Source organism: Sus scrofa, chromosome 7 (assembly GCF_054392235.1).
Source record: "Sus scrofa isolate SSC_HxYL_T2T_F1_AM1 chromosome 7, Sscrofa_HxYL_maternal_Yorkshire_Landrace_v2.0, whole genome shotgun sequence".
In the NCBI taxonomy this organism is placed as follows: Eukaryota; Metazoa; Chordata; class Mammalia; order Artiodactyla; family Suidae; genus Sus; species Sus scrofa.
The window spans coordinates 85237855-85256765 of NC_139389.1; the positions used below are offsets into that span (position 1 = coordinate 85237855).

The 18911-nt window shown below is 40.9% G+C and overlaps 2 protein-coding genes across 21 annotated transcripts in view; both read right to left on the bottom strand.

Annotated features, from left to right (window-relative positions):
• The window catches only part of LOC102166266 (uncharacterized), a 565109-nt gene that overhangs the window by 241491 nt on the left and 304707 nt on the right, over positions 1–18911 (bottom strand).
• LOC102160313 (T cell receptor delta constant) overlaps positions 1–18911 on the bottom strand; it is a 660440-nt gene that overhangs the window by 158348 nt on the left and 483181 nt on the right. The window contains exons 1-2 of one of the 20 annotated variants that reach the window (XM_084969268.1): positions 8577–8703; positions 8097–8408 (exon numbers count right to left, since the gene is read on the bottom strand). The exons of 18 other annotated variants lie outside the window; for them this stretch is intronic. In XM_084969268.1, coding sequence (XP_084825394.1) covers positions 8097–8102 — 6 coding nt within the window. In that variant the 5' untranslated portion in view covers positions 8103–8408; positions 8577–8703. Of the gene's footprint in view, positions 1–8086; positions 8409–8576; positions 8704–18911 lie in introns of those variants that run through there. One more of the 20 variants, XM_084969267.1, reaches the window with a different exon arrangement.

An 18911-nucleotide genomic window follows, 5' to 3' on the forward strand; every position in this document is an offset into this window, starting at 1 on the left:
TTGTTACTGCCCACTGCATGACAGGCCAACCAATAAATCGAGAGAAATGCATTGTGGGCGCAAGGAATAGAGACTTTATTCAGAAAACCAGCAGTCCAAGAAGGTGGTAAACTATTGTGCCAAAGAACTGTCTTCCCAAAGTTAGGATTCAGACTTTACAAATATATATACTAAAGGGATGGTGATGGTGGTGGTGTGGTAGGTTGCTGCAAGCATCTTGGTGATGGAATCCTTTGTTCTTGCAGCTGTCCACAGAGGTCTTGTCACAATGTTCCTATAAACTTCCAGCAAGACAAACACTATTCTGTGTTCTGCAACTTATTATTTCTATATGAGTGGGAAAGCATCATACTTTTAAAAGTCAGAGCCTTGAGAATAGGCTATCCTGTATATTTCAGGCTCTAGGCAACCTTCTTAACTTGTGGCAAAAGCAATAGAATACAAATGTTAATGGAGTCAGATTGTTCTTCCCTATTTACTTCCTTAGAAGCTCTCTATGGTCAAGTAATGATGATACAGGGGTTCTGGGCAGGTCACACATTGTCCTTGTTCTCCTCCATTCTATGCCAGGTAGTCTTTCTGAATCTTAGCTCTGCCAACCAAGAGTGACCCGGGACCCATCACCATATGCCTGGCTGTGGATCCACAGAAGAGATAACATGTTTCCTTACACCTCTCAGTGAGTTCCTCTTCACAGTGCCACTTTCAGGGCTGAAAGTGCTCAGGTTCTTGGATTTTCCTTCAAGCCCCACTCGTCCCTTTGTGCTACTGCTTCAGGCAGGCAGGCTAATGACCCCTTCCCTGATCCTTTGACTCCCTCTTCCATACCTTCTCCAGCTCCTCCTGCATCTGTAAGATCTAATTCCTATAATGAACCCTTATTTCTTTATTCTCTATCATGCAAAGTGGTTCTGCAAGCCTGGCTGACTCTAAGTGGTACAATAGTTGGTTATCTGATAAATGAGAACAAGTAGAAGGTACTAGAACTGCCTCTAGATTCCAAAATAGTACATCCAAAGTAATCCTGCATTCCTGGAAAAACCATAGAGATTAGTGACTCCATTAAAGGACTTAAAAAATTCAGGGCTGGTGGTTTCCAACATATGTCCATTCAACTCATCTATTTGGCCTGAGTAGAAAATAGACGGCTCTTGGAGAATGACGGATGGTTATTGTAAACTTAATCAGTTGGTGAATACAATTGCACCTGCTATTGTAAATGTAGTTTCATTGCTGGAATAAATCTACAAATCCCTTGACATTTGAGTTGAATATTGGTATGGAAATCACTTTTTTCCCTCTATATACCTGTCGGCAGAGAAGCTATTTTATTTTATATTATTGTGTTTATTATTTTTTAAATATGGAAGGGCCAGCAATATATTTTCAATGTTTCGCCTCAGGAATATCCCGACTCTCCAACCCTTACTCTATTCCATGAAGAACTGATTGCCTCTCCATTCCACAAGATACCACATGGGTCCACCACCTTATGGTACATGAAATAGCAATGACTTTGGACACTTTGGTGAGACACATATGTGCCAAAGGGTGGGAAAGAAATCCCAGAAAAATTTAGGGGTTTACTCCTACATGAACTTCCTTGGGTTTCCATGGGTTGGAACAAATTGAAATAATATTTCTTCTAAGGTTAAGGTCAAGTTGCTACGTTGGGTCTGTCCTACCATTAAGAGTCATAATACCTAGTATGCCTTACTGATTTTGGGGGCAACATATACCTTATTTGGGTATGTTGTTATAGCCTAGACCTCTTCACTGGGCAATCTGAAAGGCTTCCAGTTTTGATAGAGCCAGGAAAAAGTGAGGGCTCTGCAACAGGTCCAGGCTGCTAGCAAGCTTCTCTGCCACTCTGGTCATATGATCCAGCCAATTTCAATGGTGCTTAACGTGTCTGTTGAGCCTTAGGAAGGCCTCTTAGATGAATTACAGAGCAGGCTTTTAGGATCAGCTCTTGGCTTTTTACTGGGTCTTAGTAGAGACTCAATATTTGGCCATGGGCCACCCAGTTACCAAGTGACCTGAAATGTCTCACATGAAGTGGGTTTTGCTTGACTCACAAAACCATAGAGTTGGGCATGCTTAGGAGTAGGAATAGTATATGTAAGATCAGGTTTGAGCATTTCTTGAAGGTACATGTAAATGGCATTAGCAAGTGGCTCAGATTCCCATGGGTCCTAGTTCTGCTACACTGTCCTATTTTTTTTTTTTTCAGCTTGTATCTATGGCCTCATCAAGGTCAGAGTCATAATTGTCATGAGCATATAAGTATTAGCATAAAGGTGGGCAGAGAAGTAAACTAAAGTTGGAGTCAGAAAGGAGTTCTCATCATGGCTCAGTGGTAACAAACCTGACTAGTATCCATGAGGCCATGGGTTCGATCCCTGGCCTCAGTCATCGGGTTAAGGATCTGGTGTTGCTGTGAGCTGTGGTGTAGGTCTCAGATGCCGCTCGGATCTGGCGTTGAAGCATTTAAAGCAAGAAGAAGAGAGTTGACTCTAGAAATTGTTATAGTATCACTGACCACACTGTGTTCTTACATTTTATTTATGAGCCTAACTTCCCAAGTAGACTGTGAACTCTTTGAAGGAAATAATTATAGTCTTTTTTTGTGCTCATATTCCTAGCAACTGTCCCAGTGCCTTGCACATAGGATGCTTAATATATGCATATTCGCATGAATGAATGAATAATTAATTTATGTAAGGGCTCTATGGCTTGACATTTCTGCTTGGTGCTTCTGTCATTTAGTGTGACATTTCACAGTACTAATTCTTTGCATCTTTTTATCTTTATTTCTTTTTTATTATACAATGAACACATATTATTGAAGGAAAATTAGAAAAAAGGAAAGCTAAAAAATTTCTTTTAATCCCACTACCAGGAGTAACTATTGTTAACATTTCATGTCTGTCCTTTTAGACCACTGATATCAATAGAAATACAAATGTGAGCTTCAAACATAATTTAAAATTTTTCAGTAGCCACATTAAAAGGAAGTATTAAGAAATATATGAAATTATTTTTAACAGTGTATTTTGTTTAACCCAATAAACCCCAAGTATAATTTCAACAGGGAGTCAATATTAAAATATTGATGAGATTTTTGACATTTTTTTTCATACTAAGTCTTTGATGTCTGGTGCATATATATGTATGTATATATATATATATTTTGTGTTTTTGTCTTTTTTTTAGGACTGCACCCGCAGCATATGGAGGTTCCCAGGCTAGGGGTCAAATCGGAGCTATACACCACAGCCGCAGAAACACATGATCCAAGCCATGTCTGCAACCTACACCACAGCTCACGACAACACTGGATCCTTAACCCACTGAGCAAGGCCAGGGATCGAACCTGCAACCTCATGGTTCCTAGTCAGATTCGTCTCCGCTGCTCCATGACAGAAACTCCATGGTGTATATTTTATACTTACAGAACATCTCAGTTTGACCTGGCCACAATCCAAGTTTTCAATAGGGTTATGTATTGGACAGCCCAGTTCAAGACTTTTTGATGTATATATAATGATTCAGCTATAAATAAAATTATAATTCTCCCTCCACAAAAATCAGGTCATATGAAATCCACAGTTTTATAGGTTTTTAAAAATACATTTTAATTTTAGAGTAGTTTGGATTTATAGAAAAATTTTGAAGATGGCAACACATAGTTTCCATACACTCCACAACCCGTTTCCCGTATTAACATCTTCCAGTGGTAACTGTGCCACAGTCAATAAACCAATACCGACATTGCTGTTAACTTAAAGTTCATACTTTATTAGATTTATTGTCCTTTTTCGGTGGCAGAATCCCACCCAGGCTGCCACATTGCATTTAGTCATCATGTCTCCTCAGATTCCTCTTGGCTGTGACAATTTGTCAGACTTTTCTTATTTTTGATGACCTGGACGGTTTTGGGGAGTCAGGTATTTTGTCAAATGTCCCTCAACTCGGATTCCTCTGATGATTTCCTCATGAGTTGTCTGGCATTATGGGTTTGGGGGGAGGAAGACCACAGAGGTAAAATGCCATTTCACATCAATGGGAATTGCTATCATCATGACTTATTTCTGTTTTTTTCCAATTTATTTTATTCAAATATAGCTGATTTACAATGTGTTAATTTCTGCTGTACAGCAAAGTGATTTAGTTATACATATGTATGTATACATTCTTTTTCATATTCTTTTCCATTATGGTTTATCATAGGATATTGACTGGAGTTCCCTGTGCTATGCAGTAGGAACTTGTTGTTTATCCATCCTGTTTATAACAGGTCGTGGCTTCTAATCCCAAACTTCCCATCCTTCCCTTCCCCACCCCCTGCTTTCCCTTGGTAACCACAAATCTGTTCCCTATACGTGATATTTCTGTTGATGCTGAGTGTGATTACCTGGCTGAGGTAGTGCTTGTCAGGTTTCCCCACTATAAAGTTACTCTTTCTTCAGCTTTTCCTTACTGTCCTCTTTGGAAGGAAGTCACGATGTGCAGTTCACACTTCAGGAGGGGGAATTATGCTCCACCTCCTGGAGTATGGAGTGTCTACATAAATTGTTTAGAATTCTTCTGCTTGGGAGATTTGTCTAGTCTCTCTCATTTATTTAATCAATAATTTATTTATAGCAGTGACTCATGGATATTTATTTTCTACTTTGGGTTACTACTTAACACTACTTTTTTTTTTTTTATTGTATTGCTCAAATTCTTCCAGCTTTGGCCATGGGGAGCTTTTTCAGTTGGCTCCTATGTCTCTCTTACATAATCACATCATTTGTTGTTGTTGTTGTATGTTGTGGGGTTTTTTTGTTTTTTGTTTTGTTTATTTGTTTGTTTTAGCATGATGAAATGCTCTAGGCTTCTCCTGCATATTCTCTGCCCCACTCCTAGACCAAGAGTCAGCTATTTCTCCAAGGAGCTCTGGTTCCTTTTATTGGAAAACAGTATTAGAAAACCAGATGTGGGATCTAGGCCTGCCCATTGCTACTGGGGCATCCTCAAGAATGCCAAAGGAGAGATGGGAAATAGTTTTTGAAAGGTGTTGAACTTCAAAGGTAGAGAAGGGGAGGAAACCTTATAGGAGAAGTAGACAGCAGGAGCAGAATTTTGGAGTTGGTGAAATCACAGTCTCACAGGAGATCCAGGCTCATTGAGCAGGCAGGATTCTATGGAGGACACTTCAGAGAGATGACTGAGCAAAGTGACCCTGAACAGGAAGAACCTGGAAGGGGAGAGAACAGTTAAATGTCCAGTGTAGTAATGCAGGTATATGTGTTAAGTTTGTCCCTTCTCCTTAGCACACTGGGCGGTGTGGGAAGAAAGAGTGGACCAACCTATCTAATGGGAAGAGTTTGAAGGGGCTCAGGGTGGCCACCCCCAAATATGCCACAATGGCATATTGATTATTTTGAATTGAAGCTGCTTGAGAAGCAGCTGATGCGAGAAGGAAATTCTGACCCTTCTCTGTCCTCATGAAAGCAGGAAATTCTTCTCCCACACAAAAGGTGTCCTTCCTACATTTGAAGGCAGGACACACTTATCACCAGAGCTAGGGAATTTGGGCGAGAAATCTGTATAAACAAACCCAAGCCCAGACTCTATTTAGATTCTTCACTAATTGAGTACCTAAAACCGAAGTTTCTTTGACCTGTCAGTTCGTCATGAATTTATTGTTTCTTTGTCTAAAAAGTATAAAAGCTGGAGTTGCCATTGTGCCTCAGTGTGTTAGGAACCCGACTAGTAGTATCCATGAGGATGAGGGTTTGATCCCTGGCCTCACCCAGTAGGTTAAGGATCTGGAGTTACTGCAAGCTGTGGTATAGGTCCCAGACATGGCTCAGATCTGGCGTTGCTGTGGCTGTGGTGTAGGTAGGCAGCTCTGGCTCCGATTCGACCCTTACCCTGGGAACTTCCATATGCTGCAGGTGGGGCCCTAAAAAGACCTTAAAAAAAATGAATGAATGAATGAATAAATAAACACAAAAATTATAAACCTGCCTGCTTTGGCCACCTTTTAGGTCCCATTTCCATGAGACTTCTGTGTACACGATTAAAATATATATCTTTTTCCGCTGTTAGTCTGTCTTGTGCCAATTTTATTCTTGGTCCAGTCACAGGAACTCAAGAGGGGTAAATGGGAAAATTTCTCCCTTCCTGACAGTATCCTTTCTGAACTGCAATAAGCCTAGAGTAATTTTAAAAGTAAGTTGAAAATATTTTGTTTGGTTAGTTCATTTTACCCACTGTTTTTATTCATGTTACGAGTTAGGACTCTTTTGGTTGCAAATGATAGAACACCCAACTTGAGATAGCTTACGAAAAAAAATTGTGTTGCACCATCATATCCCACCCTCACCCCCTTGCGCTTACAACCTCAAGCGAACACTGCTCGATTCCGAGGGGCTTTCCCTTACCGCATAGCCTGCTCGGCAGATCTCAGTGCTGGGGAGTTATCACCCTCATCCCCTGGAGCTGTCCTTGACCAAATGACACACAGGATTGGGGTATCAGCACCCTAGCTCCTTTGGCCCTCACATGGGCTAAGTGTTTTGCACTGGTTCCCAGAAGATCCTCTGGCAAGATTAAACTCCAGGTGCCCACCGGCAGCTGGCTTGACAACACACACTCTTTATTGGTTGATTTCCCTGCCTGTCACTCTCCTCAGTGTTCTGGCCATGGATCCTGGGGTCACTTCCTATCTACACCACTTGCACTTGAATCCTTGCCTGCTTCCGGTAGAACCCAAGCTAAGGTAGCTGGGCTTTGAACTGAAAATTCTAGGTATGTCTCCCCTAATCACAGCAGGGTCCAGCACCTCAAACAGTGTTCCGGAAACTCAGTTTTATCCTCTCATTTCAGGATCATGCTCTTCCCTTGTGATGGGGAGTGGGCTGCTGCCAGCTCTAAGTTTATATTGTTAAAAAACAAAATTCAGCTGAATAAATTGGAAGATCCAATTGGCTTTATTCAATGATTCGTGAATTGGGCAGCATCCCATCTATTAACTTGAAGGGCGCTCTGAAGAGCTATGTGGAGAATAGAAGGTCTTGACTGGCAGAAGAAGGAAGGGGCAAGAAGATATTAGCAAAAGGAAAAAAAAGGGTGATTTCAGGCCAGGTCATTTTCTTCTGGGCAAAGGGAAGTATAGGGCTTTTTATCATGCAGATGACCGCATTGGTGTTAACCAGGACGTTTCTGATTGACCATTTTATTTTATGTTATTTCTTTTTTTTTTCTTTCTTTTTTTTTTTTTTTTTTTTTTTTTATGGCTGCACCCACAGCATATGGAAGTTCCCAGGCTAGGGGTCGAATTGGAGCTATGGCTGCTGTCCTACACCTACAGACACTGGGTTCTTAATCCACTGAGCAAGGCCAGGGATTGAACTGGTGTCCACATGGCTACTAGTTGGGTTCATTACCGCTGAGCCACAATGGGAACTTCCTGACTGACTGTTTTAAAGTCACATTTTCTGGGAGAGGTAGAAATTGTAATTGGGTCTTGATTTGATTTTGTAGGGGGGAAAAGACTCCATTTTCGGCTTCTCATGGCTTTTTAATAATGTCCTAGCCTCTTCCATCTCCAACAGCATTCTCAATAGCTCCATATTAAATTTGGGGATGTGGGCTTGGGTCATGTTCCTATCCTTAAACCAATGGCTGTGGTCAGAGATAAACTGTACTCATGGGTCGGGAGTCCAAGGTTGGGGTTAGCCTCATCCAAACCCAGTTGTGGGGTGGGAGGCTTGTTTATCCAGGGAAAATCATGGTGCTGTCACCAAAAAGGGGGGTGGATGTTGGGCAGGCAGAAATGACAGAGGTACACCTTGGATCAGCCGTGCTTAGGTACCAGATTCAGAGATGAAAATGCTCTTGTAACCACAACTCTTTCTTTAATATCAAATGTGGGAAAATTGTTTTTAGAACATTCATTACCTTCTCTCTAGACCCCGAAGAGCCACCTACCATGCCTCTGTCTACCCTCTTCCTGTTCTGTGGGCTGTTCTCTCCTTGGCTCCTGGAGCAGGTGGCTGTCTGGTGTTGAGCCCTGGGGGTTTTTGTAAGGCACTCCCTGCCACTGCCATCACCGTGCACCTCTCTGACAGCGCAGAAATAGACGTCCGAGTCACTCAGTGTCAAGCTCGAGATGGTGAGCTTTAGAGTTTGGCTCTCTTTGTAAAACTCCACAGAATATCGCCCTTCACTGTTTCGCCTATTTTGAGAGTAAATATCAATTATGCGAGTCATTTCTCTACTGGAAGACTGTCGATACCAGTACATTATATAGTAAGCAAAGCTGACTGTGAACTTGCATTCCAAGGTCACAGATTGTCCCTCTTCCTCATACACCACATCTGTAGATATGTCGACACTCTCAATCTTGCTTGGACCTGCAGAAGAGAAGGAAAAAAATGATTTATCTGTTGGTGATGCTCATAAGAAAGCTGTCACAATAGCCAAGTTTTGACTCAGGAGATGAAGTAGAGAGAAGCACAGTACAATTCTATCCCCAAATCTCCTTCCTCTGGCCCTGGCTGCAGGGTGGGCAAGCTCCCTACCAAGGCAGATGAAGGCTGCAATTGTGCACAGGAGAGCAGGCAGTCTGGGCTGCATCTTGGGGGCTCTTCCCACTGGTGAGATTCTGGCTTTTATTCTGCCTGCCACCTGCCAGGTCCTGGCAGTGTTGCTGGAGCTGGGCAATCTTGTGGCCTTGCTGCTGCAGAGCCGGAAATGGGGTTTCTGCATATGCAAGCTTAGTCATGTCACCTGCTGTCTATATTTGCCCTCCCACCTGCCTTCCTCCAGGCTCACTACTTTCCTTTAATAAATATTTAACATGTAGTATATTTTTTATTATGAAGAAAACCTGTTCAATGTAGACAAGACCCCAAAGTATAAAGGAGACAATAAAATCCAACTATGAACTCATCACCCAGAGAGAAATACTGTTAACATTTTGTTGTATTTCTTTCAGTATTTTTAACACAAGTGTGCATATTTTAAAGGAAATGGGAACATTTTGAAGAGCATCCCTTTTTAGCTTTATGAATATACCATCATGGCATTCAATTATAGGTGAAAATGTGACTTTTACAGTTTGTGCTATTCTGTTGGGTAAGTATGCCTTAATTTTATTTTGTTTTATTATATTTGTTGTGCCTAGTTCAAATATGATTTAGTGGACATTGTAGATATAGGTCTATGCATTTCTGATTATTTATTTGTTTGTTATCCAGGTTCTTTTGAAGTTTTTTTTATTATGGAGAGGTCAAACATCTACAAAAAAAAAAAAAGAAAGAATAATTGGATAAAACAACATATACCCATTACCCAGCTATGGCAATGATCAACTGATGGCCAGTTTTATTTGTTTGCACTCCCATACCCTATGTACTGACATACCTCCCCAATCCTGATTATTTAAAGCAAATCCAAGTGTTAAGTTCTTTGCTGGGAAGACATAATGTCAGAGGGAATGAGTGTGTGTGTGTGTTTTCAGTGACTGTGATATTGTTTGGTTGGAAGTTGGCTTGCAAAAAATGCTGGCTGATATTCTAGTTATGTCATTTCTACTTCACTTGTTAACTTTCTAATATTTATGTATTTTTATTATTTTTACATATTTATATTTCTGTATATCTTTATAATAGTTCTATAAAGATACTTTTTCCTTATCAATTCTTTACTCTCTGAAGTCAAATGTATGATTCTTTTCACTTATTTATCAGTTTTCAGGATAGTATGTTGAGTCCCCTTTAGGGTGACCAGTTGTCCCTGTTTGCCTGCGACGGAGGAGTCTCCCAGGATGTGAGGCTTTCTACACTAAAGCCTGGAGACTTCCAGTCATATCCCAGGCAAACAAATCCCCAAAGGAACCGAAGGTGATTCTTTTGTGAACCCATGGATTTAAACATACTTGATGTGTTACAGTCTCTTGGATTTTCTTTTCAGGTTGGCTCCTGAGCGTTTTGACATGGACTTTGTAGTCTGATAGCTCCCTAGCATTCTGAGATGACGAGATATTCTAGCTCATTTTGTACATTTCCTTCCCGTAAAATGGAATCAACCATCCATGATGAATAATAATTTGTGTTTTTTCCTTTCTAGTCCTAATATTTTTCTTATTTTACTTCACTGTTAACACACTTAATGTAATGTAGAATTGAGAAGATAATATTGGAAATCTTTTTTCCTAACCTTTTAAGGGAATCCTTTTAACATCTCACTTTAAAAACAAATTAGGAGTTCCCGTCGTGGCGCAGTGGTTAACGAATCCGACTAGGAACCATGAGGTCGCGGGTTCGGTCCCTGCCCTTGCTCAGTGGGTTAACGATCCGGCGTTGCCGTGAGCTGTGGTGTAGGTTGCAGAGGCGGCTCGGATCCCGCGTTGCTGTGGCTCTGGCGTAGGCCGGCGGCTACAGCTCCGATTCAACCCCTAACCTGGGAACCTCCATATGCCGCGGGAGCAGCCCAAGAAATAGCAACAACAACAACAACAACAACAAAAAAAGACAAAAAAAAAAAATTAAAAATTCCTTTTGTCAGGTTAAGGGAGTTCCCTTTATTTCTTAGTTGGCTAAGAGAGTTTATAGCTAAGAGATTAAATATAAATACATGTTAAACTTGACCAAATTACTTTTTGCATTTAGTGAAATTTATAATTAGTATATTTAGATGGTATGCTGTACAAATATTAAGGCTTCCTCATACTTCTGGGTGTATTAGTATTATTTTAAATATTCAATACTAGATTGGTAATATTTTAAGAGTTATCATCACTTTTTATAAAAATGAAATAATGCCATTTGCAGCAACATGAATGGACCTAGGGATTTTCATACTAAGTGAAGTTAGTCTGACAGTGAAAGACAAACATATGATATCACTTATATGTGGAATCTTAAAAAGGATACAAATGAACTTATTCGCAGAATAGAAGGAGACGCATATACTTTGAAAACAAATTTATGGTTACCAAAGGGACAGGTGTGGGGGGTTTGGGACTGGCATATGCATACTGTGGTATATGGAATGACTGACCAATGGGGCCTGCTATAGAGCACAGGAAACTACCCAGTGTTCTGTGATTATCTATGTGGGAAAAGAATCTGAAAAAGAATGGATGTGTGTGCACGTATAACTGAATCCTTTTGTTGTACAACAGAAATTATCACAACATTGTAAATCAACTATACATCAACAAAACTTTAAAAAATGAAAAAAGAACTATCATTGCTTTTTGTAAATAATATTGGTCTGCAAGTTTTGTTTGTCATCTATCCTGTTTATTTTTGTCAGTGTGGTTCTCTTGGGCTTGAAAAATGCTTTGACTAGCTTCCTGTTTTTATTATTCTCAGCACTCAGGTAGAGTTTGTGAAAGATGGAAATTATTGGTCTTGGATTGCTATAACTTGCTTGTAAAACTGTATGTATGTACAGAGTTTTAAATTCCTTTACATGTAAATTAAAATTTTCTAATTTTCTTGTCAGTTTTGCTAGATTATACTTTTTAGAAAGTGTTATATTTTGTCCAATTTTAAATTTATTTGTATGAATTTATATCTTGCATTTTCTTGACATTATTTAATTTTGTATTATGCCTGTAGTTAAAACCTTCTTTTACACAATATTTTTGTGTCTTTTTATTCCCTTGACACATCAGAGAGTTGTCCATTATGTAATTCTTTTCAAAGAACCATTTAAAATCGATCCTTTGCACCGTTTCTTTTTCTCTATTTCATTAATTGTAGGTCTTATTCTTACCATTTCCTGCCTCCTACTTTTGTTGTTTACTCTTATACTCTTTTAAAACTTTCTGATGAATGTTTAGCTCATTATGCTCAGTTTTTTGTTTTTAATGTATTTTTAAGGCTAAAAGAATTTCTTGTGTACTGCTGTAGGTTGACCTCCCAAGTGTGTTGAAATATAGACTTTTCATTATTGTTCATTTATAAACATTTTAACAATCCCACTATTGGGGGGATTTTGGTTTATGAATCATTTAGAAGTGTCTTCTTTTTATTTGAAGTTGACTTTTTATGATCTTTGATCATTGTTGCAAAAGAACATGACCTGTGTGATACTGATTCTTTTAATACCTGTTGAGATTTGCTTTGGTCAATTAGTGGTCAAATTTTCTGATTATTTCTTTTTGAAAATTTTTTTGTCTTTTTAGGGCCTCACTCGTGGCATATGGAAGTTCCCAGGCTAAGGGTTGAAACAGAGCTGTAACTGCCGGCCCACACCATAGACACACCAAAGCCAGATCTGAGCCACCAAGTCTGTGACCTACAGCACAGCTCACAGCAATGCTGGATCCTTAACCCACTGAGCAAGGCCAGGAATTGAATCCACGTCCTTGTGGATACTAGTTTGATTCATTACTGCTGAGCCACAGTGCAACTCCCTCTGATTATTTCTTAAGGACACATTTCTGGATGTAGAATTGTTGAGTCAAATGGTTTTATATAGATTATTAAATACCCTTAGAATGAGTGTACACATTGAAATTTCTGCCACATCACTCTGAGTTTTTTTTCATGACATCCTCAGAAGCTCCAGAGAATCTAATACTTAAAAAATTATTTAACAATTTGTAAAGAAAAAAACATATTTTCTTATTATTTGTTTTTGTTTATCATGGAGGTTGAATTCTTTTCATATTTTAGTTATTTTTTTCTTAACTTGAAAATTATCTAGCTATACCCATTCTTTTTCTAAGGCACACCTTTGGCATATGGAAGTTCCTGGGCCAGGGATCAAATCTGAGCTGCAGCTGTGACCTCTGTGACCTATTTCATAGCTGCAGCAACAGTGGATCCTTAACCCACTACACCGGGCCAGGGATTGAACCTGTGCTGCTGCAGAGACAACACTGGATCCTTAACCCGCTGTGCACAGTAGGAAGTCCTCATACCCATTTTTTAAAACTGGTGTATTTTTTCTTTAATTTCTTTGTAATGACATTTTATTTTTCAACCGTTAAACAAGTTTGTTTACTAAAGATCATTGTCCCAGAGATTACTACTCTTTCTTAACCAGATAGGTATGCAGCCGAATATTTATTATGACAGTTCCTGAGCTCCTTGAACTAACCATGTTTCTGGTTAGTTTACCCCCTAGAGCTGACCATTGAGATCCAGGCTGCTGAAACTGTCATTCCAGAAGTGACAAGGATGACATGAGTACCAATAGGTACATCTAAAGGTTAGAGTGACCTGTTTAGAGAAACAAATAACTTCTAGCCAACTCATACTTCTGAGAGGGATTTGTTACAAAGGATGACTCAGTTATAAAGGGAATCCTACCCAAAGAAATGATGGTGGAATGGGAAATTTCTCAGAATGAAGAGGCTCACAAGCCTGGGATTGGGTATTAGACAGGGACTGGGAAAGTTGCACATGTAAGAGAAGGAAATAGGTGGTCAAAAATTCCTTAAAGTTCAAGAGGACTTTTGAAGAAAATGTACTGTCAGTGACCTCAATAGTGTCCAGGTTTCTAATTATCAACCCACCTTTTCTCTCCTAAATTCAGGCCTCTCGTCAGTCCCCATGTAGTGTCAGCATGATCTCAGGGTTCTCAGAATTGCATTAATGGGCAAGATTGTCCCGGAGGGCCAGGCAGAGGAGCAGCCTTTTAAAAGTGTTCCGGCCCCGTAGTTCTCAAGCCTGGCCAGACATTCGAATAAATTGGGGAGCTTAAAAAAGCACTGGTTCTGGAGTTCCCGTCGTGGCGTAGTGGTTAACGAATCCGACTAGGAACCATGAGGTTGCGGGTTCGGTCCCTGCCCTTGCTCAGTGGGTTAACAATCCGGCGTTGCCGTGAGCTGTGGTGTAGGTCGCAGATGCGGCTCAGATCCTGTGTTGCTGTGGCTCTGGCATAGGCCGGTGGCTACAGCTCCGATTCGACCCCTAGCCTGGGAACCTCCATGTGCTGCGGGAGCGGCCCAAGAAATAGCAAAAAGAAAAAAAAAAAAAAAAAAAAAAAAAAGCACTGGTTCCTGAGCCTTAGACCAATATGGGGACACATTCCAGCATCTGTTCTAAAGTTTACATTGAAATGAAAAAATAATATAGATGAAAACAAACTGCTCTTCAATAATTTATATTTTTATCTTGACTTCCATTTTATTTTTTTAATTCAATGAATTGCATTATATTTATAGTTGTACTCTGTAATAATTTAAATGTGAACAGAAGCAGAATTACTAACAGCAGGAAAGTGAATTAAAGAAGATATTGGGAGATGCGAAGAGGAGATATTTTATCCATTGGTTTCTACTCTGGGAAGGAACTAATTTTATAAAACCTAATATTAAGAGTTGAAATTTGAATGTGGAAGGTTTGGGGTAGATATTTGTGATGTTTCCATGAAGGTTCTCATTTTCATATACCTATAACTCGACTGTTAATTATTCAGGCTTGGACTCCTAATTCTCAAACCTTGGCTTTTCACTCAGCTGTTCCTGGGCTCTGATAGGGCTGAGGTCAGCAACTCCTAGCTATCAGCTAGAACCTCATCAAAGGCTTGTCATCAGTGCCAGACTAGCATTTTGAGAGTTAAACTCCTAAATCAACAATAACTAAACTTTAACTTTGAAATCATAGAATCGCAAAAACTTAGAGCTGAAGGGCCTTTGGGGGGCTACCCAGACTAACTTCCTTATTTTAAAAATATGAAAAAGTTCATCAGAGCATTAGAGCAAACAAACATAAAAGAAAGCTACCGTATTTAATATTTTCTTCTCTATTCCAACCACCTGGCTCTCTCATACTCTGAACTGATAGGGTCCAAAAACCCCATGTACACATGTAAATTTGTTCTTTAACTGTCTCTATTTAAAAAAGGCAAAGCACTGCTAGTTGTCCTGCTGACTTTCTCTAGGTGGTTTCTGGCACTTTCTATTTCTGGATATAGAAACAGGGTGGAGGTGAAATAAGTTGGTGGCCCTAGGAAGGCCCACCAGCCAGTCTCTAAATTTATAAAGTGACACTCTGGATGACTCTGGCTTCTTGGGTTAAACCTGGAAGGTTGGGAAGGACAATCTGGTAACGTTTCTTTTTTTCTTTTTGTCTTTTTGTCTTTTCTAGGGCCGCACCTGTGGCATATGGAGGTTCCCAGGCTAGGGGTCTAATTGGAGCTGTAGCAGCTGGCCTAAACCACAGCCACAGCCACACCAGATATGAGCCACGTCTGTGACCTATACCACAGCTCACGGCAATGCTGGATCCTTAACCCACTGAGCGAGGCCAGGGATTGAACCCTCAACCTCATGGTTCCTAGTGAGATTCGTTAACCACTGAGCCACGATGGGAACTCCTGGTAACGTTTTTCTAAATACAGCTCCATCTGCCTTCTAGTAAGGGGAGAGGCCTCTCAGATTCCAGTATTAGGTTGGTCTGTCAGGGTTACTTCTCAGGGTTTTTGTGGGTCTTCATGACATCTGTATTGTCCTGCGTCAGTAAGGAGGGGAAAATTGCCCTATGAATTTCTCCAACATGACTGCCTACTTCATCAAGCCCACAAAGAGCATCTTTAGAGGATGTTTTCCAGATGGAAACTGTGAGATACAAGTGTGTGTTGGTTAAGCCACAGTGGTTATTTGTGGTAATTTTTTTTTTTTTTTTTATGAGCCATAGAAAACTACCACAGATTTTGGCACTGGGAAGTGTGTGCTTCAGTTACAAAGATCCCAAAAGGCTGAAGGAATTTTGAGATGTGAGGTAGAAAAAGCCTAAATTACCTTGAACAGTCTGTTAGGAGAAATCTGGACTTCGAGGATCCTGCTGGGGAAGTTGCAGAAGGAGGCAAGGGGGAGTTCCCGTCGTGGCTCAGCGGAAACGAAACTGACTAGGAACCATGAGGTTGTGGGTTTGATCCCCGGCCTCGCTCAGTGTTGCCATGAGGGGCGGTGTAGGTCACAGATGCAGCTCAGATCCCGAGTTTCTGTGCCTGTGGCATAGGCCGGCAGCTCTAGCTCCAATTAGACCCATAGCCTGGGAACCTCCATATGCCACAGGTGCAGACCTAAAAAAAAAGGAAGCAAAGAATTGTTATGAGAAACTGAAGGAAGGGGAATCCTTATTAGGAAGTGGCAGAAAGCTTTGTGAAATTGTCTCCTGTAGTTATGTGGAAGGCTGAATTTGTTGTAGAGCTAAGGATAGTTCTAAGCAAAGGGTGAAGGTGCCACTGGATTTCTTCTTGCTGCTTCTAATGAAATACAAGAGGAGAGAGATAAATTGAGGAAAGAATTGTTTTACAAAAAGGAACCAGGATGAGATGACTCTGAAAATTCTTAGTCTAAAAAGATGCTAAAATTAAGGAGGGCACAGAGAAAAGTTTGCGAGTGTGACAACCTTTTATTAAACCATCAGAAAAGACGGAGTTCCTTTGTGGCTCAGCAGTAATGAACTCAACTGGTGTCTATGAGGACTTGGGTTCGATCCCTGGCCCTGCTCAGTGGGTTGGGGATCATCATTGCCATGAGTTGTGCTGTAGGTCGCAGATGTGGCTGGGATCTCACGTTGCTGTGGCTGTGGTGTAGGCTAGCAGCTACAGCTCCAATAGGAACCCTAGCCTCGGAACTTCCATATGCCCTAAAAACATCAGGAAAGATGAAGAGTAGGAGTATTCAGTCACATGAAAGTCTCTTTCAAGAGATTAAGGATGTGCCTCATAGATCCTCTCAGCCACACCAAAGGACCTCTGGGAAACCTGAGAGTATGGTCCCCCAGCCATCAGTACAGGAGCCAAAGATACAGGTTCTCTAGAAAAGATCTGTGAGTGTGGCTTTTTTCCTAAAAGAGTGAACTTTATTTAAATCCATGGGAGACCCACAAAATTATTTCAGCAGTAACACTGCCAGCTTGGACTGAAAGAATACAGATTAAAAGGAGGCTATCAAACCCCTAAAATTCTACTGGCAGGAAGCAAGCTGATAAAACTACTCTACTGTGAACGTGTTACTTTTCATGAAAGAGGAAGGAGGACTCAGAGAATGGAACTAAAAGCTGAGAGGGCACAGTTGAGAATTATTTCCAGGCTGTAACTCTAATCAAGTAACTCCCAACATTTTCTCAGCTGGATTTCAGTGACTCCTTTTCATCTTTCATTTCCACCCCTTTTGAACCAAAATGTTTGTAGCTAGTATCCCATGCCTTCCTGGTTGTGTCTGTTCCAACATAATATTCGGGGCATGTTGGGGGCAGATCACTGTTTCCCTTTAGTTTCAGAGGTCGATGGAGAGGAATTGCACCCCAGGAACTGTACTTAATAGATTACACCCAGGAGCTGCACTTGAATTGGACATAATTTAGATGATGAGATTTTTGCCTGAGAGCTGATGCTATATGGGATGAGACTCTTGAGCCCTTTGAAACTTTGGGATGTCTGTGAACATATTCTACAAGTAGGAGGGGTGTGAGTTACCGGGAGAAAGGTGGTAGACTGTGGGGGAGAGACACATTCCTGCCTTCTGGTGTCCACGCCCTTGTATAATCTTCTCTCCTGTGTGTGGGAGGGACCTGTGACTTGCTTCTGACCAATACAACCTGCAAAGGTGATGGGCTGTCGTTTTATTATGTTACGTTAGATAAGAGTCTTTCTTGGTAGACTGGAATGAGAGAGTCTCCTTGCTGACTTGATGGTATAAGCAGCCAGCTGAAGAGGCCTATGTGGCAGAGGAACTGCAGGAGACCTCTAGGAACTCTAGGCAGCCTTAGGAAATGAGGACAGGCTCCAGGTAACAGCTGGCAAAAGGCAGGTCCTCAGTCATACAGCTGCAAGAAAATGAATTCTGCCAACAACCCTGAATGAGATTGGCAGTGAATTCTTCTACCCTCAAGCCTTCAGATGAAAAATGCAGTCCAGCTGACACCTTGATTGTAGACTTGTGACATAGGGAGCAGAGGAATCAGTAAGCTGTTTTTAGGCTCTTGGCCCATGGAAAGTGTGAGATGATGAATATGTGTTGTTTTAAGCCACTAATGTGTGATAATTTATTACACAGCAATAGAGAGTTAGTACAGCATGTGCCACTTATTTTAAAAATCTAAGGGATCTGGGAACCTCCATATGCCGTGGGTACGGTCCTAAAAAAAAGAGAGAGAGAGAGAAAAAGACCAAAAAAAAAAAAAATCTAAGGAATCTATAACTGAGTATGTCTCATACTAACCTAAACAGGATATATTGGTTGACTTGTTAGTTCTGAGAGGTATTCCCTGGTAACTTTTTGAGATGGCTACAACAGAGATTGATGATTAGGCACCATTTAATTTTTTTTTTTTTTGTCTTTTTGTCTTTTTGTCTTTTTTAGGGTTGCATGCACAACATATAGAGGTTCCCAGGCTAGGGGTCTAATCGGAGCTGTAGCTGGCCTATGCCACAGCCGCAGTAACACGGGATCCGAGCTGCATCTGCTACCTACACCACAGCTCACAGCAACACTGGATCCTTAACCCACTGAGTGAGGCCAGGGATCAAACCCGCAACTTCATGGTTACTGGTTGGGTTTGTTAACCACTGAGCCACGATGGGAACTCCTGATCAGGCACCATTTTAAACTGCACCTTTCTAATGGGAAGGGTTTGAGTAGGGGAAGAATAGGATTAGTCATGTGAACCCAAAGATTAAGCAATAATTTTTGATAAGAAGTAGCTGTCATAGAAGAGATGAGAGTTGTTTTTTTTTGTCTTTTTGCTATTTCTTTGGGCCGCTCCTGCGGCATATGGAGGTTCCCAGGCTAGGAGTCCAGTCGGAGCTGTAGCCACTGGCCTACGCCAGAGCCACAGCAACGCAGGATCTGAGCTGCGTCTGCAACCTACACCACAGCTCACGGCAACGCCGGATCCTTAACCCACTGAGCAAGGGCAGGGACCGAACCTGCAACCTCATGG